The 23,159-nt window shown below is 42.1% G+C and overlaps 1 protein-coding gene across 1 annotated transcript; it reads left to right on the forward strand.

The window, feature by feature from the left end:
* The first annotated feature begins 5,763 nt into the window (after positions 1-5,763).
* On the forward strand, positions 5,764-22,345 carry LOC138592193 (RNA-binding motif, single-stranded-interacting protein 1). The gene is made up of 13 exons (XM_069662885.1): positions 5,764-6,046; positions 9,466-9,644; positions 12,689-12,747; positions 13,690-13,781; positions 16,986-17,143; positions 17,933-18,012; positions 18,546-18,661; positions 19,505-19,554; positions 19,649-19,736; positions 19,984-20,034; positions 20,660-20,770; positions 21,870-21,950; positions 22,049-22,345. The coding sequence occupies exons 1-13, from the start codon at positions 5,996-5,998 to the stop codon at positions 22,118-22,120; spliced, it is 1,188 nt and encodes a 395-aa protein (XP_069518986.1). The 5' UTR covers positions 5,764-5,995; the 3' UTR covers positions 22,121-22,345.
* The last annotated feature ends 814 nt before the right edge of the window (positions 22,346-23,159 follow it).

Raw genomic sequence — 23,159 nt, forward strand, 5'->3', positions numbered from 1 at the left:
TTTCCTGCAGCTCACCCTGGAGAACACACATGAAAGGGTCTCCTGTGGGGTGTTTGCCCTTTGCCCCTTCTCGGATATTAGTGTACGTGGCCCCTTAATATCCACAATTATGAGTGGATTATTTGTATGCACAATAATATGAGGTATCAACTGATTCCTTTGGCAGGGAAGGCAATCCCATCATCCTTTGCAGCGTAAGGACACTAAGCATGCTGTTATGAGGGGCCCTGCTGTAGAGATAGACATCACTCTGGAGCCCGGCTGGAGCTCAGCAGTAAATCTCGAGCCAGTGAAGGGTCCATCCATGTTTCCTCTGTGTCTGGCAAAATAAACAATCTGCTGTAGGTCTGTAGAAACGCGAGATCAGACAGAGGGCAGAGCTGAGGACTCTGGCATGCCGAGGGTGGAGGAGGGGGAAGAGGAGGAATGCAGGGAGGGGGGACACGCAGATCAGATTTCAGGAGCCAGGAGAAAGGTGGAGAATGAAGAGAAAGCTCGCCGTCAGGAGGCCGAGACACCATACATCGAAGGAGAAATAAACCTCTGTATGCGGAGAATTGTGTTACCTATTCATACAAACTCTATTGCTGAAACAATGGGAGGGAATATGTGTTTTTTTCTTGGAATATGTTTGAGTAGGTGTGTGTGTGACATCAGAGCAGAGCCGTGAGACTCTTTGGTTTTCCATCTGTGTCTAAAGCTGCACACAGTATTGTTTTGGTTGAGGCTCTGGCCTCAGGGGCTTCCTGCTATTAGAGGAGGACGGGGTGGGGATGAGTAGGTTGAGCAACTGTGAGAAGATTCTGTAGTTCTGAGAATTTTACGGGATTTGTCATATGTGCTTCATCATTGTGGGGCCTTTTAGGGTTGTTAGCTGTCCTGGAGTCTTATAGACAATTGGTTTCTATACCGAACTTAAGGGAGAAAACAAACAGATGTGAGGTGCATCAAGTTGTGTTAAATAGGATAAATCACAATCATATTTATTTGAACCTGCAAAGTGGTCTAAATAAGAAGTTGCTCTGCAGAAAGACTGCAAGAACACTTTCCTTCATGCTTAGGATTTCCTAGTAGATAGTGAGAGGAAGTACTCTCCCTGTTCCTGTTACATAAACCACAAACCTCTCATTCAACACAATGGAGTTTACATTATAAGCAAGGTTTCGCATCAACCTAACAAATCCATAATGGTCTCTTTTGAGAGTTGATAAACCATAAATATATGTTGCATCGCCTCTGTGAAAGGCCTAATCAACAGTACAATACCTTCACAAATGAGCCAGCAATATATAACCAGTTGTCCTCAAAATACCTGCATTGATTTCTGATTTGTCAGTATAAGATAAGGCTTTCTAGAGGTCCAAAATCAATACCCATTCAGGGTCACAATGGCGTGCTTCATGAGAAATGTTGTCAGATTCCCTCAATATCACTATTCACAACACCTGCAAACCAAAGGACAGTGTGTTTACTGTATGTTTCCATGGGAGGTTGGGCTCTGCCAGGTATATACTGTGCAAACACGGCATACAAAAAGCTGGAGTCTTGTTTTTGTAGTTGTGATAAAGAACCGTATTTGCTCTTCAGAACGTGTCCTGACTAAACACTGAGCGCACACCGAACACAGCTAGCAACAAGCTGTTAGATAATAGAGCAGACTACATTACAGTCGTGTCGCATCGTGCAGGTAAAATAGTCCCAAAAATTCAGTGGCGATGAAGCAGCACTGGAGAAGTGAAAGGCCATGTGAGGTTAGGAGGAAAGTCCCCGGCTGACCCTGCAGGCCTCTCGGCTCGCATAAAGAGCCCTCTAGTGCGATTCATTACTCAGCCTCATGAAAATTTTATCAGCAGGAGACTTGAGGCTCCTCAAAGACAATTTCTACCAGCAACAGGAAGCACAAAGCATGCATTCACACTATAACTTATCTGTTTTTGCTGCATTAGTGGACTTCCTGTTGGACATAGACGGGACTGACGTGTGTCCAAATCCACCACCCATGATCCCCATGTAATGTATCCTCTCATAAACATCTCAATAGGTTATTTAATCCCACATTTTTATGCATTATAATTTGTTGTCTTTATACAGGGTCAGATATAGCGACTTTAGCAAAGTAGTGACCATTTTGGTGATATTCTGTAATAGTAAATAGCTGGCTGCCTCCCCCAAAATAAACTTCCAATCATTGTCAAGGCAAATGCACGAACTACCACGGGGAGAACGTGGACAATGGCATTATGCTGAGGCTGAACAGCACCACACAATGTTTACAATAAAGTTTGGAGAGTTGCCTGGCAGCAGAATGTACACAATGAAACAGCGCAGTGGCTCTGCTCTTTATGTCAGCGTCAGGCCCTGAAAGAACGGCCTTTGTACACACATGACTCTCACTCTCGGGACGTTTGCCATGAAATGAGGGCCAAGCTGCACAATAAAACCTTTCCTGCTGCTGTCAAGTATTTCCTCTCATATATATGAAATTATTCAGGCAAGCTTCAAATATGTGTGTTAAAATGTCAGTGAGAAATATGAATAAAATCCAACCTCTATCTGACAATCTAAAAGCTAATATTGAAAATGAAGGCAGCTCTTCTTGATATTCAGTGTCATAACACTTCATGATGCTTTCATATGACTTTATATAAGGAAAAGTGATGTCATCAAAGCTCCAGCAGGTCTTTTCATAATAAAATACCTTATTCATGAGCGTTAATAATGGAAATATCACATCAGATGGTGCCTGTGATTTTCAATTTCCTGTTTCTTGGTGTCTAAATTGCCTCGCCACATGTTTATATTTAAATTACAAAAGTCTCTATTCCCGTATGTGAATTATTCTGTACAACATTCTCCAACAGCTGCCATAAATTGTGCATAATTATGTGCTAAAGATGTCTTTTTATTGAGAAATATATAGGCTCAAAGTTCTTTATTGCTGTATGCAATTAGCCCGGCAAGCTATTACACTGCTGCCCTCAAACATCGTGACGATATCCAGATTCTTCCCTGCTGTAAATCAAACAGAAAAAATGTACCACATGTTGTTTTAAAGACTATCTTAAAAATTCAAACAGCTAACCACAATCTATAACGTTTTTTCTGAGTCATTAAACAGGATCATCCTCAATCATCACCACAAAGAACCAGCAAAGTGACTCATTCATATTTTGGATAACTGAGCAGGCCCGTCATGATCACCAGCCCCCACATCCCACATCAGCACCTCAATGAAAGACCAGAGTTGTGAATGTGGCTCTTTTTTTTTTTTTCACTGTGACACACACACGCACACACACACAGACACACACACACACACACACACACACACACACACACACAAAGGCACTCACTGCACTCTCTGTTGTGGCTAATTTACAGTGGTAGGGAAGTCAAGGGAAGTGAATCTGCCGCTGCCAAAGAGGGGTCACACGCCCTCGAGCCCAACCTTCCCCTGCAGGCAGGAAGGCGCAGAAGTGTTACTGAAAGCTTCCTGAGAGCTGTAGAGTGGCGGTTTCACTTCTGAGGAATCTAACAGAGAAAGGGAAGATGAGATGTGAGACTGTAATTGCTGTTAGGATTCGCGAGGACAAAACATTTCTTCATATACTTCGGCTTTGTTTGCCGGTAGAGGCGGTTTTCATTAGTTCAGGGTAGAATGAGTACGAGCACAATGTCCTAAAATAACCTCACTCTCTTATTTCCCTTGGAAATACCCAGTGTGTGTGTGTGTGTGAGAGAGAGAGAAAGAGAGAGAGTGTAAGCTTGTCTGTCTGTGTGTCCCTGGCTTTATGCCCTTGTAGCTGTGCATGTATGCATGTTTGGGCCTGTTGGGTGATTATGCATGTGCAATCCAGACGTGCATCTATAATGATAGGAGAACGGCCTGCTCCCTTGATATCTGTGTGTCCACATTGGCCTTTTAAAGAAAACCAACCTTCTATAATTGTATATTTTATATGATATAGCTTTCCATTTAAATGAGGTGTTAAAAGCAGTACTGGTTTGTGAAATGGAGAGCAGCACAAATGGTTTTATTATGGAGAATAATGGATGATAATAACAATAATTTAAGATATTATTAGACACATATGCAGGTGTTATTACAAAGGAAGGGATCAGAGATAACCTTCACTGATTCTGTTGCCTCTCCCTGCCCCCCCCATTAGAGCAGAGTGCTGAATCAGACCTCTCTCCCTCTCCTCTAATTCTGACCCATTGACTCCTGCTGGCCTGGTGAACTTTCCTACATGCTCTGCTGGTGACCTTTGCTCTCATTTAGGAGCGGCATATCAAATATCACACCCATGTATACACATTGTGCTTATGCATTCGATAAAAGGACGATGATTTCATAGTGGGCTCACGATAATATTAGTGATGACAAAGAGAATATATGTCTTTAAACATGCAGGTAATACTTAATAAGGTAGTCTTACTTATTTATAGTGTCTACACAAAAACACAGCTACACCCAAGTACAACAGAAGGTTTTACTGTTTGCTAAGACTTTAAAGGCAGATTAAGACAGTGGTTATAGTGTGGTGCTTGTACCTAGCTGAAGGTCGCCATTAATTCACATTTTCTCCCACCAGTGTTGGTTTTCCAATCAGCAGGTGACAGCGGTGGGTAGATTGCCTTTGATTTATAGCCCAGCCTGCCCCTCCTGCCTTCTCCAATAAAGAGCCCCCAATACATACACACACATACACACAACACAACAACCACCCGTCACTCACACTGAGAGGATCCTACTGCACATATTAGGTTAACGATAGAAGCCAGCTTGTTTATCAGGATTTGACTTTACTGCAAAACATATAAAGCTAATCCTTAAAGGATCAGTTCACCAAAATAATTGAGGCCTATGTCCTTTTGTGATTTCTAGCCATGCTAATTGGTTCTGTTTGTTATCAGAGGTCTCTTAAACTCTTTTTGGAAAAGCTAATTTGATACTGTACAGAGAAGGTGAGTTTACAGGGGTAGGCTGGCTTTAAAAATTGGAAAATAAGTTAGAAAGTATAAGAGACCATTTATTGAATTGAAAAATGTGTTGTAAATTGGGTGGACTGATCCTTTACTTCAACATTTTTCCCATTTCACTCGAAAGGGAAGGAAAGGTCTATTAACTCATTATACAGTGATGCTTACGCTATGTGTTGTTGTGTATCCAGATGTGTCATGTTAAGTAACTGTTTTTTGTCTGGTCTTTCAATATAATTTCATTTTAAACGACCAAGAAAAGGTGCATTTTAGCTACAGCATCGCTTTTAAATGTGTTCAAACTTTTATCATTCAGGCTTCTATAAAATCACACATATATGTCAAGTCATTTCGCTCAACAGCGCATTTTGATCAGGGGTTGATTGTCTGTCTTCACTTGCCGTAGGTTGTGCGAGTTCATCGCAATAAATACACTAAAACTTGATAGAATATCACATCCAGGACCAGCCGCACGGTGGAATGTTTGGTATGCATCCTCCAATGGATGAACAACAACTAAGGTGAACACAGCGTCTTTATAAAATGTGTTCAGGTCACAGGAAAAGTTTAGTTTATCGTAAATGCGGAGATGTATTTTTTATTAAATTCAATATCTACTTTGTAATATTTATTAATGTAAAAACACGCACTTTGTTATGTATTTGCGACGCAATGTTGAAAGACCACCCCTAACCAAAGCGTCGAATGGTTTCTCCCACCGTAACAGCGTCTGTCCTGCGCAGCGCTGACTGCAAATCAATGAAGCCAGTCAAACAAACGGGGCTGGGCAATCGAAGTTGGGACAATTTACGGAGGTTTCTGTTGCCGGATAGTCGACGTCAATAAGGATATGTATACAGCTAATATGTACAGAATCCTATTTTTGTGTCCTTTCGCGGGGTAAGGAGGATATAAATGTCGAACAATTTTCATCTTATACGAGGAGTTTGATGTATTTCGATAGAAAATTGTAGCTTAAGTGAAAAAACTACCCACCATATTCGAACTGAGGATGATTTTTGCTAATACTGGAAACCCAATAAGGACTCCGTACCGCAAACAGGTAAATGTACTTTTATTTATCAAAAGAGCAGCCTTTAGACATTATGTCCTCAAAGCTTACTTCATGTCAGTCGCTTGTAAGGTTTATTTGACAGCAGTTCACAGCCGAAATAAACTTAAACGACGGTGTAAAAGAAAGAAAACTTACTTTGGTTTACAATTTCATTTGAAACAGCTATGTTGTGTTCACGTGAGTGATGTAATCTTCAAATAGGCCACTTATGCATAATATATATGCATATACCTGCTGCTCGGGCTGTGGTCCAGGTCCGGCACTGCCGACTTCTGTGGCTATGTAACAAAACAGCAGTCCTAATACTTCCAATAGCATCAATTATTGGATATGTTGGATTAAAAAAAGAAGTACACATGAGCTGGCAATGAACTCAAACTCAAAAAAACAGAAGTTTTTAATTTAAACAGTATATCAGTATATTTTCTTACTCTGTTTGGACTAGTGGACAATTTGGTTGTTTTATTTAATCCAGTTTACTTTCAATGATAAAAGCCATTGGTTACCATAAATAATTTAGTTATACTTCCCCTTAAATGAAAGTGATTCTTTTCCCTGTATTGTACATAAGTATACCCCATGGATGACAAATTGTCCACTCATGCATTCACTTTGTCCCACTTCCATATAGATTTTTAAAAACTCCCTTTAGCCAATACATTTGAATAAGCATATTTACTGTGTCGTGCTCATGCTGTCATCCTGTGACTATAGAGCTCCATGGGCGAGGCCTGTTCCTGGAAGCTCTGTGTATTTCCAGCTCGGATATGACGGGCTCTGCTGGTCTGGAGCTGGCTGATAAGATGCCGTCCTCTCCCCCATCACAGTCTCTCACAGTCCTGCTGTCTTAGTAGTCATTCAGGCAGATGTATGAAAACAAAATTCCCTTTCAGTCCCACAGAAAAGGAAGTTGCACTCATGAGGAGCAAAGACTTTAAAAAAAAATGGAGCCTGGCAGGCGTTCTCTCTAAGACTGGCTTGTCTCTTGTGTTGTTGATGGAATGTAAATAATAGTTTTTACGACTATTTGACATGTTTAAACACATGTACGCCTCACAAATGTATTTGATAGTACAATGACAATGACTGTCAAAGGTTTACAGTTGAAGGGAAATGCAACATGGACCTTTTTAAATTGTAAACACTTATTTCCAGCTCGATTGATTTCCGCCATTAGTTTGTGTTTGTTTGTCTTATCTCCCACCTTACAGTTCAAGTTTTTACTGTTTCTGTTCTAGTTTCTCCGTCTACCTGAAATTCATGCCTGTAACCTAAGCACCCAACTCAAGTAAACAGGGAATAGCTTGAGCTTCATTTCTTTTTAGGGTATAGTGAATTATTCAGTGGTTCCCTGTTTAAAATCTTGCTTTTGTTTCACTGTAAAATAAGGTGTAAATGCAGATTTCAGCTTGTGTTTGGATGAAAGCCCTGTGAATATTGAGCGGTACACACTCCGTGTAAGGAGGTGCAGTACCTCGACGGTGACATAATACCTACCTTTTGGTTTGGCACACCAGGTGGAAACTTTTTCACATTTGATGCCAAATTGAGTTTCGTTCAGAGTAATGGAAATAATACATGTATGTTTGGTTATTCATTTTAGTAGCTGAATGTAGGCTAACCTCTGGTCCATTTTTCCTTGTAATCAACACTCTAGCATGAGTAGTCATGAGAGTATCTGTGACGTATTTCACTTTTATGATGAGTTAAATCTGTTGATGAAGTTTCTTAGACTTTTCCCAGAATTGCATAACATTTCTTGACTCCTCTGAAACCTACAACCTGCCCTCCAGGCTGAAGTCCAGACTTGGGTTGCTCAATCCTGTCACCACTTCATGCTTGGGATTCCATGAGCTTCCTCTCAGCTTGTGATTCCTCAGTGAGGGGGGTTGGGGGGGGGATAATCAGTGTTGGATAGCAAAGAAGACGAATCCCTGAAGGGGACAGCTCTCTTTGACTAGGACATCTGTATCTTATAAACATTAGGATACAGTTGCTCAACAACTGAAGGATATTCACTCTTTTAGCCCCCCTTCCCACAGTTCTACAGGCCATCTACTGCTGGTAGAAGCAACACTGAAACTGAATAGCATTTTCCAGCTGTTTGACTTTGTTTAACATAAATAGAACATAAATAGTAATTTCTTAGTGAATGTTTTGTCTTGAGTAAGAGGGAAAAGTCACAGTCATACATGAGGTCACTCCATTCAGATATAAGTCTCATAGATAAGAGTGTTCAGGTCAAGAGGTCAGAGATGGTTGTTTATGTTGACCTGTGAACGGCTTATTCGGCACCTCAGGCAGCGTGACATCAGTGTGACACTGATGTCAGAGCTACAAGCCCCCGCGGACCCTGATTGTGCTGACTGCGAAGGTGTGATGGAGATAGTTCTGCAGATATGGATCACACCGCTCTGCATTAATCCTTGTGCTGGGTAGAAACCCATGTGTCTTGTAAAAGGGTCATTTATCATATTCTGATACAGATCACTATAATTGTCAGAAATCATAACATACTGCAGCCACGCTACGTGCCCTGGACAAGGATTATGTCGACCTAAAGCTGCTTTGAGCAGTGTAAAGCAATTGGCAACATCATTTTATGAATATGAAAGGGGTCAAATGTAGCGACAAACCCACAAAGAATAATCGCCCTACAGAGTGTTTAAGCATCTTCCATTCAAATGCTGTTTTTCCAGCTTGGTTTGGTTCACTCTCACGTCTTTCCAGACACAACATCCAGCTGTTTTAACACCCCACTTTACGCTACCTGCCTGCCCAGCACCAATCAGCAAACAGGCACAGTTAGCGGCTAGCTAGCATACATTGCCCTTTGTAGCTAAAGCACCTGAAGTTGTTGGAGATTGAAACAGCCCTTAAAGATAGTAAATATTGGACTTCCATTTATCTGGTGGACTGAAACACACCTAAAAACGTGTGCTAATGTTACTCCATATTTCATGGATGTGCCACTATATCATTACTATGGTAACAGCTTGTTTCTGCCAAAGTGTCCACCAAATCAGATATTGCATGTTACAGGAATGACTCACCTTGACAATGTCATGTTGTTGTTATTGGTTAAACCTGTTACCTTGCTGTAGTAATGTTAAGGTGTTCTAGTACACTGTCGCACACTTACCACACCCAACCACACCCATCAGAGATACAGGTTGTGATCAGATGAGACAGAAACTAAAAACCTTAGTGGGAACCTTTCATGTATTCCCTATAGAAAAAAGTATGTTCGTTCTGTACAGCTGAATTTTATCACTTACTTTGAGGCCTGTTTGTATTGTAAATGTGGTACAAGATATATACGATATATCACGGGACGATAACAACATTATTCAACCAATCTGAACCTAAATTTAATCCACTTCTCCGTGTTTCTCTTCCTTTTCCAGCCACCTGCTGTCCCATCGTCACACCCCATGGCTCCACCCAGCCCGAGCACCAACAGCAGCACCAACAACAGCAGCAGCAGCAGCATCGCAGGCTGGGACCAGCTCAGCAAAACCAACCTCTACATCCGAGGCCTGTCCCCTTCGACCACAGACCACGATCTGGTCAAGCTCTGTCAGCCGTGAGTACTATACACTTCCGCTCATCGTTATCTGATATTGATCAGCTATTGATTTTTTGGCCTACTTAGTTTTAGAATCTGGTATAACTGTCATTTTTCTAATAAGCAGACTTTGAATGACAAATTGAGCCCCAGCAGTAAAATAACAAAGATTTATTCAGATCTTAATAACAAAAAGAGAAATGTTGGGCCATGCAGAGAGGCGGATTAAACATCAAGTATTACAAAAGCAGCAGTATTACAGGCTTTATGTGAATATGACATGGAACATTATCTTCAGTACCACACAGTGACGTAGCGGTGCAGCATGTGTGGCACAGCAGCAGACTTTTCACATATCATGTGTGAATAAAGGAGAGATCCTGTCAGCACTGGGCTCGTGCAAAGCTCTCTTTGTGTGCTGAACGTGTTATATTTGCCAAGCAGACAGACCACCCTGATGCCTTTTAGATGTCATAAGCTTTCTTCCTGATGCCCCAACTTCAGAATGTTATACTGACTATGAAACACAAAGCTGCCTCTTCATACTTTGGCTATAGAGAAGTATTTGTACACAGTGAAATTGGCCTCAGTAGTTAAAAACATTATTATTTCATTTGAGATTGATGAAAAATAGTTCCCTCAGACGCGATCAATATTTCACATGGTTTAAAGGGCCAGTTCGCCAATTTTCAACCTCAGTCCTATCATGATATTATGGGGAGCTAATGCCATTATGTTGGAAAAAAATGCTATTTAGCTCTGTGAAGGATCTTATGTGTTCTCCAATGGGCCCTGAAAAACCTCCTCCAGAAGACGCATTTTACGTCGTCCGGCGGGGACCAGGGAGCGTGCTAAACTACACTTCCTCAATCTAGGACGCTCGCCTCCGATGTCATGTCTCGTTCAAAATCGTCAGGTTTGGAATGTAGACTGCAGACCTGAAGATTTTGTAGACGATCTACCGGGATACTCTCATCGTATTTCCAATGCTGTACCGCTCTGAGCCACTGCCTGCAGCGAAACTGTAGTATTTCACTCCAGCGTCTCTCGCTGGGCCGTTCCTTTCAAAGGTAGCGCAATGCGCGCTAGGTGTTGTAGGAATTTGAAATGGGTGAAACCACAAGCTGTTCAACTTTCTCCACAGCTATGGCGCCAATTTCAAATATCATTGCGTCTATCGATTACAGAGAACACCAGCTTTGACTGACAGTGGCTTTTTCCGGGGGCGAACTGCTCCTTTAATGTACAGAACTTACTTCACGCTTTAAATGTGACCTGAAGAATACGACGAGCTGGTTTGTTTCTTTGTGACGTTTGTCACACTGAATAACCTTTGCACATGTAAAGTAACCTCATGTGCATATACAAGTAAGTGTACTTTATTTAAATGAGAGTGTGAAAGCAAGCATGCTGTAGGCACACAATTTGAGATTACAGTTCAGATAAAGGAAGGGTCACAAGTTCACGCTCTTTCACCCAGTTTAGCTTTTAGCCTAATCCCAGGCTAAAATACCCTCCTGGTGGACTGCAGGGCACATCATGGCGTGTATCTCTGTCACTTCAGATTAAATAGGTCATTTTCAACATGGTACATACTTAAATTACATCTCAACTAATTCCCTCAAGATCAACTTCTTCAGGTCAGCGGGTTTAGATAATGTTCAGGATAGAAACTAATGAATGGATAGAATGTACAAGAAATGAATGATGAAGAGCTTTACATCTTACCAATCGCTAAACTAATTGTGTGGAGAATCCTTCAAATTGTCACTTAAATTATACGGTTAAAGTAATCTACTGAGTCATCTACTCTAAATACAAAGTTCAGACACAGAATAATAATTTTTTAACATAAACCAGAGCAGACTTTTGCATGACACAATCACTCTGTTCTGTGAGGAAGTGGTTTGCACGTATGTAGAATCACGTAAAGGAAAAATACTTAGTGTTCTAAACTATAAAAAGGAAAAAGTTAGCCCAGAATTATGGGCTGGGTGTCTGTGGCGACATTTGTGGAAAAAATCACAAGCGGCACCCAGTTAGTGAATCATTTTCCATCACCCAGCAGTGGTTGGTCTGCCAGAGAGGGTAGGCGGAGCTAAGCGGCTGATTTTTCGGTGTTGCGAGTAAACAGTAATCTACTATGGCTAAACAAAGAAAAGATGGATGACTACAGATACAACTTCAAAAATAAGTATAAATCCAAAGAAAAAGAAACAAACTCGATGCTCAGATGAAGGCAAACAGTCTAAAAAGGAATGCGACAGTCAGCGAGGAAAATCAAGAGTTACAACCGGAGCCGACCGTGGACGTCACACATGCGACACTGTCTGGATATCTGGGAAGCGTGCTCCCGCAATCTCCCGAGATCTTCAAGATTAACACTTTAAAGAAGTAAAATATGCCATTTAAACTCTTTGTGGATACAAAAACATACATTTTTATGCACCTTAATACTGTCAGTTTTTGAACAGCTCCCAGATCAAAGCATTTTTAATAAATACCACTTGAGTGACATGCTTTGCTCAGATGTTACCATCACCACTTCCCTGTGGTCCGCATGCACACCGTGACTCTTCTGTTGAAACCTTTCAAACAACATAAACCAGAGCAGACTTTTGCATGTCTCAATCACTCTGTTTTGTGAGGAAGTGGTTTGCACATATGTAGAATCACGTAAAGGAATAACACTGAGTGCTCCAAAATATAAAAAGGAAAAAGTTATTAATCTGTGTCTGAACTTTATATTTAGAGTAGATGACTCAAAATATACAAAAACAGGAGTCACTGATAGTTCTTGTTGTCCTAGTGACCTGACTTGTCATAAGAGAGACTCTGGTGAAACGCTTGTTGAGTTTAGCGAAAAAAGAAAGGGACTGTTTAGCTTTGCACTCACATGGTGGGGATTTTCAGCACCCCATGGAAACCACTTCCTGTTTCTCATATTTTTACGGTGATGTCATAGCTTGTTGCTCAACCCTCGCTCACTGTGTGTTTTATAACTGGCTCTGTCTAGTGCGTAATCCTGCTAACAATGCCTCGCCTTTCTGCTCCTCCCCTAGGTATGGCAAAATTGTATCAACAAAGGCCATCCTGGACAAGACTACAAACAAATGTAAAGGTGTGTGAAGTTGTTTTGTCTTTCCAACAACACCCTCTTTTATCTCTGCTCTTATTAAGTAGGTATAAAGAAATATTTCCACACCTCACTGTTAAAAGGATATCACTTGTGCGCTTTCTGTCAAAACAATAGGTCATGCAGCAGCTATGCAGTTGTCTCAAACGATCTGGGCTAGTCAGGAAACAGACATCCAGGCTGCTTGAAGCTGCCTCCCTGCTCGTGTTATTTTAAGCCCCAGCCCTTGTCAGTGGGTGTGTCGCTGCTGCGGGTGGGAGGAATTGACTCCTCCTCTTTCTGCAGGGTGACAGTGATGCTCTTGGTCTAGTTCTAGTAGACTAAAGAGGGACTTACTGATTCTCTCCAGTGCTGATGGGATTAAGAGAACGCTTTGTCACTCTCCTCTGGATTATACAGATGCCAGTTAATCGAAAGCTCCCAGTGAAAGGTGACACCGTTTAAGACCTCGCAAAGCTGTCGCTGATTTTTAAATAGAAGGCAGAGATCGCTACTGTCTTACCCTTGTGCCAGCTTCACAAAACTGTAACATAATTAACATTTAGGACCATTTCCTGACGCATTCCTCAGCTGAAAACACCCTCACATACTCACAAAAATGCAGCTTGAATAGGTTAAAAATAGCAGCTGCAGTAGAGGTCCGCCCTGTTTGTACCCCCCCAGGACAAAGACCTGACCTGAGCCAGGAACATCACACTGGTATTTGCATCCTCAGCGCTTTTCTACCTCGACTTCCACACGCATACACACACACACACACACAAAAAAGAGATATACAATGCGGAAACATGTACACAAACATACTATAAAATCCCATAGGAGCAATATTAAACCCACTAATGATCACACATCCCAGCATCCTCCACCAGAGAGGTAATCCAACACGACTGTAGAAAACTGTCCTAACTGGTCTGCCTGCTTCCTCAGGGTACGGCTTCGTGGACTTTGACAGCCCCGCTGCTGCTCAGAAGGCTGTAGCTGCCCTGAAGACCACTGGTGTCCAAGCTCAGATGGCAAAGGTGAGGATTCATTACAGCGTAATCCTGATATCACATCCGTACAAGACACCCAGTAACGCTCCTCCTCCATCTGACCGGACTGGCAACTTAAACCTAATCTTTGTGGTATTATATAGCAGGACTGGAATCCTTCACTGCAGTGTGTATGTGCCTCATCCGTTAGTCTGTTGACAGCTTAGTGACTGTGAGATTACTGTTTGAATCATGGAGGAGGCATGTGCTGAAAACAGTGTATACTTGTGCATGCATGTGTGTGTATGCAACTCTTCTCTGTCAGGCTTCTGCACAATTCAGCACCGGATTTACTGAGGCTAATTTTCAGGGGCACAAGCAGCATGTTGTTGCAGTTTGCATGTCTCACTTTGCTTTACAATAGTGCAAGTGTTTGCAACCTGCAGCTCTACCCTTATTGCATGACGTCTATTTGACTCCTGTTGCTTAACAGTGTAGTTAATACAGTGCATCACCCAAGGAAATATGTCTCTATATAATGTGTGTTTGTGTACATATGTGGGGTTCATATATATTATTGATGGTCTCTAAAGGCAGCCAGGCTTTAAGACGGTTTCAGACATCAGTGGCGCCGCTAGTTAGGCTATAGGGTGTAGAGATTGGTGTTAGCGCTGACAGCAGGATGACGCACTAGAGAAACTATCCACCATGAGGACATGCTTCTAAAGTAAGCCTGTCCAGGAGCTGAGACTAGCCTCTCTGTCCTCTCCAAACCACCATTACACATACATTTAGCATCCAAGGGAAGATTACTTTCCCTCTCAGAAAAATGCAGCAAAAGTGACTCCCTGCTCCAAGTGTGTTTGAAACTCTGTCGTATATCGCAGGATGACAACGAAACACATTTCTCTTCTTCACTAGAAATAAAAGATTGTCAAGTACCAACTGATTTATAGACAGACTTTTATTCCACATCCAGCTTTCACTGTTCACAATATAGGAAAGTCGATTACCACTACACTACTACTCTGAAGTAGCTGTACTACTCAAGACATCTGCACTCTCTGACACAAGAAGAGGAAGTAAATAATTGTGTGTTGTTATGGTTACAGGAACCAGCCGGGGGAAATTAGTTCCCATACAGAGCCGAGCAAGAACCCTTGGCCTCATTTCCCTGTCTGGGGATCTGTGGAGCTTCTTGACATGCCTCTGTGCACCCATTTTACTTTTTTAATTAAAGCAGAGCAGCTTTGAGGGGCATGCCCAAGTTTAATCTTTGTATTGTGGAAGGTAAATGCCATTATAAAGTGTGAGCCCTGGGCTTAATGGACTCTCTGACAAAGGTCCCTTTTCCTGTTTTTTTTTTGTGTTATCAGCCCAGGCAGCCTTCAGTGGGCTTTCTCTCATTATTTTTGCAAAGGCAGGTTGTGGGAAGAGGCCAGATAAGAGTTTCCCTTCTTTTCAGCTTGTGTTGTTTCAATGAACATCTTGTGATACTTCAGTGTGCTTTACTTTCCCTCTATACATACCAGGGATTCACCTAATGCATTTCTACAAGAAGTTATAACCAAAGGAAAGTTGCATACAGAACTTTTTAACATACTTTTATCAAGTGGGGATTAAGTGGGGAAGATTCAATTTAAAGAGGAGCATCACTTAGTTTCAAGCCTGGATAAGCAGGCTCAATCTGGGTAGGGGAAGTGAAAGATCAGCACATGCACATCCCTTCCTACCATCATCGTGGTGCCATTGAGGAAAACGCATAAAGGAGTAAGTCGCCCCTGGAAAAAGCCTCTGTCAAAGCTAGTGTTCTCTGTAATCGATAGACACAGTAATATTTGAAATTGGCGCCATAGCTGTGGAGAACATTCCTACAACACCCAGCGCTGGAGCGAAATACTACCGTTTTGCTGCAGGCAGTGGCTCAGAGCGGTACGGAATCCAAATTACAACGAGAATATACCGGTGGTTCGTCTAAAAAATCTTCAGGTCTGCAGTCTACATTTCAAACCTGACGATTTTGAACGAGACATGACATCGGAGGCGGGCGTGCTACATTGAGGATGTGTAGGGCCCGTTGGAGAAGCGCATAGCGTCCTCCAAAGGCACAGAGAAATATTGCATTTTATTTCCTACAATAATGGCATTAGCTCCTGATAAAATCGGCAACCTGGCCCTTTAACGTCCCAAATACGGTGGCTGCAGTGGGCCTTTGCCATGTAGGAATGTGGGGTCGATGGTACCCAAAATGCATGAATGCTAACCTTATCTACCCCTGTTAAGTAAGGGTTTAAGATATATATTATTACTGATGATGACCCATTTGAAGCACAAACAGTTGTCTGATCTCATCACCATATTTACGTCTCTATAGAGTAGCAGCTCTAGTTGACGTACTGCTAATTAAACAATTTATCAACTGTTTTAATGTGGATTCCTTTAGCTAACTCTAAGCGGTATAAATGCCCGCCTCTGCCACCAGTGACCGAAACTGTAATGCAGGAGAGCAGCGTTTATACGCATGTGAGTGTTCATCCACGTGTGAAAAGGAGCTAAGAGTCTCACCTGCTCTCTTTTCAGCTGTTTAAGCTACACAGAGCTGAGGTGCTGAAGCTCATCACTCCATCCTCATCATTAACTCATGTCCCTTCAGGACCAGCTCCTCTGTTTAAACACCTTCCCTGGGTTTGGCTGCAGCGCAGGCTGTTGCTCATTCATTGTCCTCTAATTCTGAAATGTTGATTTTTCTGTCAGTGCATTACTTTTAGTAATCCAACCTGTCCCTGTAGCTGACTCTGAACAACACAGTGCTGATGAATATTAATGGGGAGAGGCCGCTCCCCGGGGACTCGTAGCTGCGTCTTATGTTTCTGCTGATGCTATTAAAATACAGCGAGAAATCGGCTGATGTGAGCCTTTAGCCATCGCGGGCTGCATGCAAATCTCTGTTTATATCTGCTCAGAGTGACCTTTTACTACTTGAAACGACCAACAGAGACAGACAGGAAGGAGCAGGGATATGCCGAGACATGATAACCCCTTTACTGTGGTCCATATTAGAAGTCTATTAAATGTCCAGCCATTCCCGCTGATAGATGGAATTGCAAGGAAACATCTCCTTCCCTCCTCTCTCTCTCCTCTTACTGAACATGTGTAACTGTGACACTACAAAGGAATGTTTTTAATGCTTTATAGGTGTGTTGAAGTATTTGCTGTAGAGTAATTACATTACCACTTGTTTCCTCCGTACAGCAACAAGAACAAGACCCGACAAACCTGTACATCTCCAACTTGCCTTTGTCCATGGATGAGCAGGAGCTGGAGAACATGCTAAAGCACTTCGGACAGGTCATATCCACACGCGTCTTGAGGGACTCCAGTGGAGGCAGCAGAGGAGTGGGCTTTGCAAGGTCACACTCTTGTTTTTACTGTTGCTGCACAAAGTATTTTCACATCAGTACATTTAAATAATGTCAAATATGAAGCATGGTCTGATAAAACTAAATAGGGTTAGGGTAAGATGATGCTTTACGGTCAAAAGAGACCCCTCTACACCGAGTAATGAGACTCTGTTAGACCTTTAAAATGAAAGGGATGACAGGAATGGTCTCTAGGAAATGCGGCCTTTATTTCAAGATGAAACAAAACTAAAAATACCACAGGCTATCAAAGATTAAGTGATGTTTGATGTTACAAAAGCACCGAGTTTTAAACATCCTGCTTGCAGTTCATTGCAGAATGTTTCATTTCTAACAGTAGTACTTAAAAACACACAGCTGTGTATTAAATAAGAAGGCAGAAAGAACACTTCATGTATGAACAAATGGAAACACCTTTAAAAAAAATACTTTCACAATGACTGGTTGGTGTAATTATAGTGGTAACGCTGGCTTCCGATTGTTGCACTCCAATAACCTGAAGTCTGATGACTGAAACACCACAGGCGAGGCCAGGGACATTATGTATGAAAATGCATCATAGGAGTGTTTGTTGGTGTGAGCGCTTGTGATGTGTGTGTGGCCCAAATGTTGACGGCTACACTCATTGATTCCCTTTTCTGTATCTATGTGCACAGTGAGCCTTCAACCCCCTCCCCCCTTCCACCCACCTCAAAGGAAGCAGTTCTTGGAAAGTACCTGCCTACCCTTAAACTGCAGTATCAATGATATTTGTGCTCTGTGTGTTTTTTATAACTTCAGGATGGAGTCAACTGAAAAATGCGATGCCGTTATTTCTCACTTCAATGGAAAGTTTATTAAGACACCTGCAGGTGTTCCAGGTAAGACACACCGTATAATAATCTGACACTTACAGACACACACTGCAGAAATGCGATGTACAAACCACTTTAGCTGCGATGCCATTAACAGAATATGCAAAAGAAAATCACAGGATAATGACTGTAATATGTACAATGTTAATGGACAGTGTTCAAGTGGTCAGCCAACAGGAGTCAGTGAGTCTGCTGGTAAAGCACATACACTCAGCCCTAAGTGGCAGAGCACAGACAAAGAAAGAGCGGAGAGAGCGCTGCTCTGTGTGGCCTCCACTCCCTCTCTAAGCTTTTTAATTGGATTATTAGACTGAAATAGTCTCTGCTGGCCTTGCCTCCTCTAGGAAGGGGAGGGGATTACAGCTCCACAGCTGCCAAATTAGATGTCTGTTTTCCCAGGCTGGCTCGTAAATGTGCACTCCCAGGCTTCAGGGAGAGAATGTATAGCACGCAATGACACACAGCTCTGAGTGCGTGATAATGTTCGGCACTAAACACAAACCTTTTACGTTATTCTCTCACAACTTCTCTCTCTGTAGCGCCGTCTGAGCCCCTGCTGTGCAAGTTTGCTGATGGTGGACAGAAAAAGAGACAAAGTCAGAATAAATTTGCCCTGAATGGTCGAGGATGGGGGAGGGACGCTGACTCCAGACTGGTAAGTGGTTCCCATGATGCATTGTGTTTGGTGTGTGTGGCTGATGGCAACGGATGATCAGACAGAATTAATAAAGGTTTTGCTGAAGAATCACTAAAGAAATACACAACATGTCATAACCGTCACTCTGCAGTTCTCTCTGAGTTGTAATCCTGCTTTTGTTCTTTTCTTTGTGTTATAAAATCTTGTAAAGTCAAGATCGCCTCCTACAGGTGTGAGCACAAAAGATGCACAATAGACTTTTATATGATATTGTTGGTTAAAGGAGCAGTTCGGCCCTGGAAAAAGCCACTGTCAGTCAAAGCTGGTGTTCTCTGTAATCGATAGAAGCAATAATAATTGAAATTGGCGCCATAGCTGTGGAGAAAGTCATACAAACAGCTTTTGGTTTTGCCCATTCTACATTCCTACAACACCCAGCGTGCATTGCGCCCCTCCCTCTGAAAGGAACGGCCCAGCGAGAGACGCAGGAGTGAAATACTACCATTTCCAGTCAAGGACATTGACCGCTGCAGGCAATGGCTCAGAGCGATACAGAATCCGAAATATGACGAGAACGTACCGATGGATCGTCTAAAAAATCTTCAGGTCTGCAGTCTACATTTCAAACCTGACGATTTTGAACATCGGAGGCGGGCGTGCTAGATTGAGGAAGTGTAGTGTAGCAAGCTCCCTGAGGTTTTCCAGGGCCCATTGGAGAAGCGGATAGCGTCCTCCAAAGGCACAGAGCGAAATTGCATTTTATTCCTACCACAATGACATTAGCTCCCCATGATAGCATGATAGGCCCTGTCAGCGTTGTGTTTTTAAGTTGCTCAAACCTTTGCTTTCTTTTGCTTCCAGGCTGGAATGACGCTCACATATGACCCCAGTGCAGCTGCTTTGCAGAATGGGTAAGCTACAACAGATAAGGTTGCACTGTCCTGGGTCTATATGAATTTAACTGGACTAACTTAATTAAAAACACACTTTCCTCTGTGTCCACAGATTCTTCCCCCCAGCGTACAGTATTTCAAACAGGATGATTGCTCAAACGTCCATGTCTCCCTACATGTCTCCGGTTTCAACATACCAGGTTTGACTCCCTCTCTTCAGTGATGAATATGAAGCTTTTGTTACTCAGCATTTTGGTTCATAAACCACGTGTCATCAGGATTTAGAAACATGTCCTTCGGGGTTGGGGATGTGGGTTAAATATGTGACAAAGGGCGCTGCGGCCTTTCATGCTCTTTGCTGTGCCAATCGCTGTAGCATGTGATCTCTGGAAATAGCAGCTGTTCAGTGCCAGGGTGTTTACAGAGTGTGTTTGTGTGATGTTCCAGGTGCAGAACCCATCCTGGGTGCCTCATCAACCCTACATAATGCAGCACCCAGTAAGAACAAAACCTCTCATCGCTCATCACAACTCTTTCTCCCTCTATTCCATCAAAACATTTTCCTCTGTGGTTGTTACAGAATGAAACATTTCTCTGTAAACAGACACACACAATATGGATAGTAGTTCCACATAAGGTGACACTGATCCTTGAGGATTTACAGTACTCGAGTGTTTGTATAGAAACGTAAAAACGACTGCTTTGGAAAAACTGCGTGTTCGATGACAGATGCCGAACATTTTACAACAGATGGGTTTGAATTGAGAGAGAAGAGTCCTTTCTTGCTTTGAAAGTGAGCCAGCGGAGATGAGAAAACACTGCTCGATGCATCAGGACAGCCAAGATGCTTATAGACAACTTGCTCAACTTGTGACTACTCACCTTCTGCTGTGGGCATCAGATGTGAAGCCGGGATTACTCAGTTTCTTTTTTCCAATCCGGCAAAACTCATTATGCATTTACACCTTAGATACTCTGCAAAACATTCATGACATTGTATCATATTTATTCAGCATATTTTTGAGGGGTATTTTAGACTAACAGGACAATATTCAGGGACACTGTTTTTGCACCAGCTGCATATTTACATTCCTCTAATCTGCTCCCTCTACGTCTGTTCTAGGGTACAGTAATATCACCCTCTATGGACCCATCTATGTCACTACAGCCTACTTCCATGATGGCCCCGCTTGCACAACAGATGAGTCACCTCTCTCTGGGCAATGCAGGAACGGTGAGAGAACTATATGATCACAAAAAAAGAGATTACTGTTTACAAGTGCTTTGTTTAAAGAGCAGAACTACAGTGGCTTCTGGAGTCAGTCAAAACAGACAAACGAATGTGACGTAACATAAGCGAGTCCGGGCGATTAATGACAATGGTTTAACATTAATAAATATGGATCCTAATGCCAGCCTTGTCATTGAAGATGAAGAAATTGTTAATTCATATGCATATGACAGACTGCAGGCTTATAATTATGAGCCTGTTGGGCATCACAGAGACCAGGAACAGGCCAGGAGGAGGAGAAATAACAGCCACAGAATAGACAGTGAGCTGTAGTGGGACGAGAACCAGTGGAGACCTGGGCAGATGTCGTGATGAGTGACTGCCGTTAGCTAGCAATCACAACATTGTAAAGTTTATCACATAACAAACCATGAGTAGCAGCAAGTGGGAGCTTTAATACTTACCCATTACAGTTACTAATGGCCGAGTGGCAGCTTGTATCAGCTGTATTTGCCTTCTATAATGGTAAATCCGCACTCTGTTTATGGTGCCACAGCAGTGTGTGAGAGAGAGAGACATAGAGAGAGCGGTGACAGTCTCCTGATACTTTGTTCGATAGGTGCTTGTGTGTCCCGTCCAAAAGTCCCATCTCTTCACCTGCATAAAAACGCATTGAGGCACAAAAGCTAGCTCCGTTCCTTTTCCTGTCAGGAAAACGCTGGGCCCGATGCCAAGCTGGAATTTGTGCAACCGGCACAAAACTAAGCATCATAAGAACTGGTGAAATGCAATGTTAGACTACCCAAATAATATCTACACAATACGATACGACCGCCTAGACTCACTACCACCTACTTCAGCACGTTGAGCTAAGGCAGAGTCGGACACCGGGAGTCCCTCTTGTCGTGCTGTTGAAAAAAAGCCGTTTTTAGCACTTTTTCCTCTAAATTTGTGCCCTCATGTCTTGTAAATAATATGAAATCAAGGATTAACCTTTTCTACAGCCATTTTCAGGCAAGACTGAGTATTAATGTAGTAAAAAAAATGTACCTGCAAGAGACGAAGAAGTGCATAGATCATTAACATATCCTTTATTCTGCAGTTTATGGCCGCCAACACAGCTATGCAAGGAGCATACATCCCCCAGTATGCACACATGCAGACATCGAGTGTTCCTGTTGAGGTATGTGCATTAACATGATTGCAGCCTGATGCATGTTTATTATTAAACAACAGATCATTGTTGGCAATGAATGACGGTTATGCTTCTTCTTCTTCCAGGAAAATGGTGCACAGTCACAAGTGGACTCATCGAGCAATCCCTCCCCATATTCCTACCAACAAACCAAGTAGCACCGAGGTAACATTTGGAAAACAGCTACAACAATCACGTCTGCAGAATGCAACGGATGCTAAGGATCGTTTCACTGTTTTTGCACAGGCTCTGCAAATGTTGAAGTGAGACTATTTTTTGGTATCATTTTTCAGAGAGAATATCTGCGCTCATCAAATGATTCGACTTGTATGAGAAAAGATGGAAAAAGTTTTATTTTCATACTAGAAAACGTTTATTTTGTTACCGAGGATTTCCACAGGATACAAGGAAGACTGGTTGTTCAAAGTGCATGAGAGTAAAATATGTCTTTTGTTAATATTTCCAGATCTTTCTCTTTTTTTTCAGCCGGACATTTTGAAAATGATGTTTTTGTGCTTGCTGTGTGAGTGTTGCTATGGTGAAGTGTTCAGTGTTGTTTTCTTGTAAAGTGATTTCTCCTAGTGTTTTAGATTGATCTTGCTGTCCTGATTAAATTTGCCTTCACAGTTTTTGATACAGAGGTTGTACAGACCATCACAGAGAGCGGCAATAAGCAGAAAGGTTGAGAGCGATTGCCTTTGAATGAGCTGCGTAGGAGTTTTTTAATGAAATCTATGTGTTTTTGCTTTTCCCTTCCCCAACCTGATAGAAAAATAGAACTTTTAGAGAAAATAATTTGAATGCATCTGATGATTTTTTTTAATTTATTTAGTAGGAAGACCTTACATGTTTCTGGATGTTGACTTTTGAATCTTGCCTTTTTGATTACTTCCTATTGTGAGATAGCAAAAATTGACGGATCGGGGGAATGAAACGGGGCAAATGTGTTTTGTTTCGTCTGTCGTGCTTTTGTCTTGGGTGGTGTAAAGTTTTATTTTGGCGGGGTGTGTCTTTTTCACTTTTATTTGAAAAACTAACAGGAAAACACAGACTCATGATTGTGCAAAAAAAAAACTCATCAAAGCCTTGTTACAGAACTCAAAAGCTCAGCGAGCCGTGGGGGTAAAACGAGACGGATATGTGTGATTAATTGCACCTCGCTCTTTGAAAGGAAACAACATAAATGGCACTTTCAAT

This window comes from Semicossyphus pulcher, unplaced genomic scaffold (genome assembly GCF_022749685.1).
Source record: "Semicossyphus pulcher isolate SPU_LCO1_2020_fin unplaced genomic scaffold, fSemPul1.0.p SCAF_15, whole genome shotgun sequence".
Lineage (NCBI taxonomy): Eukaryota > Metazoa > Chordata > Actinopteri > Labriformes > Labridae > Semicossyphus > Semicossyphus pulcher.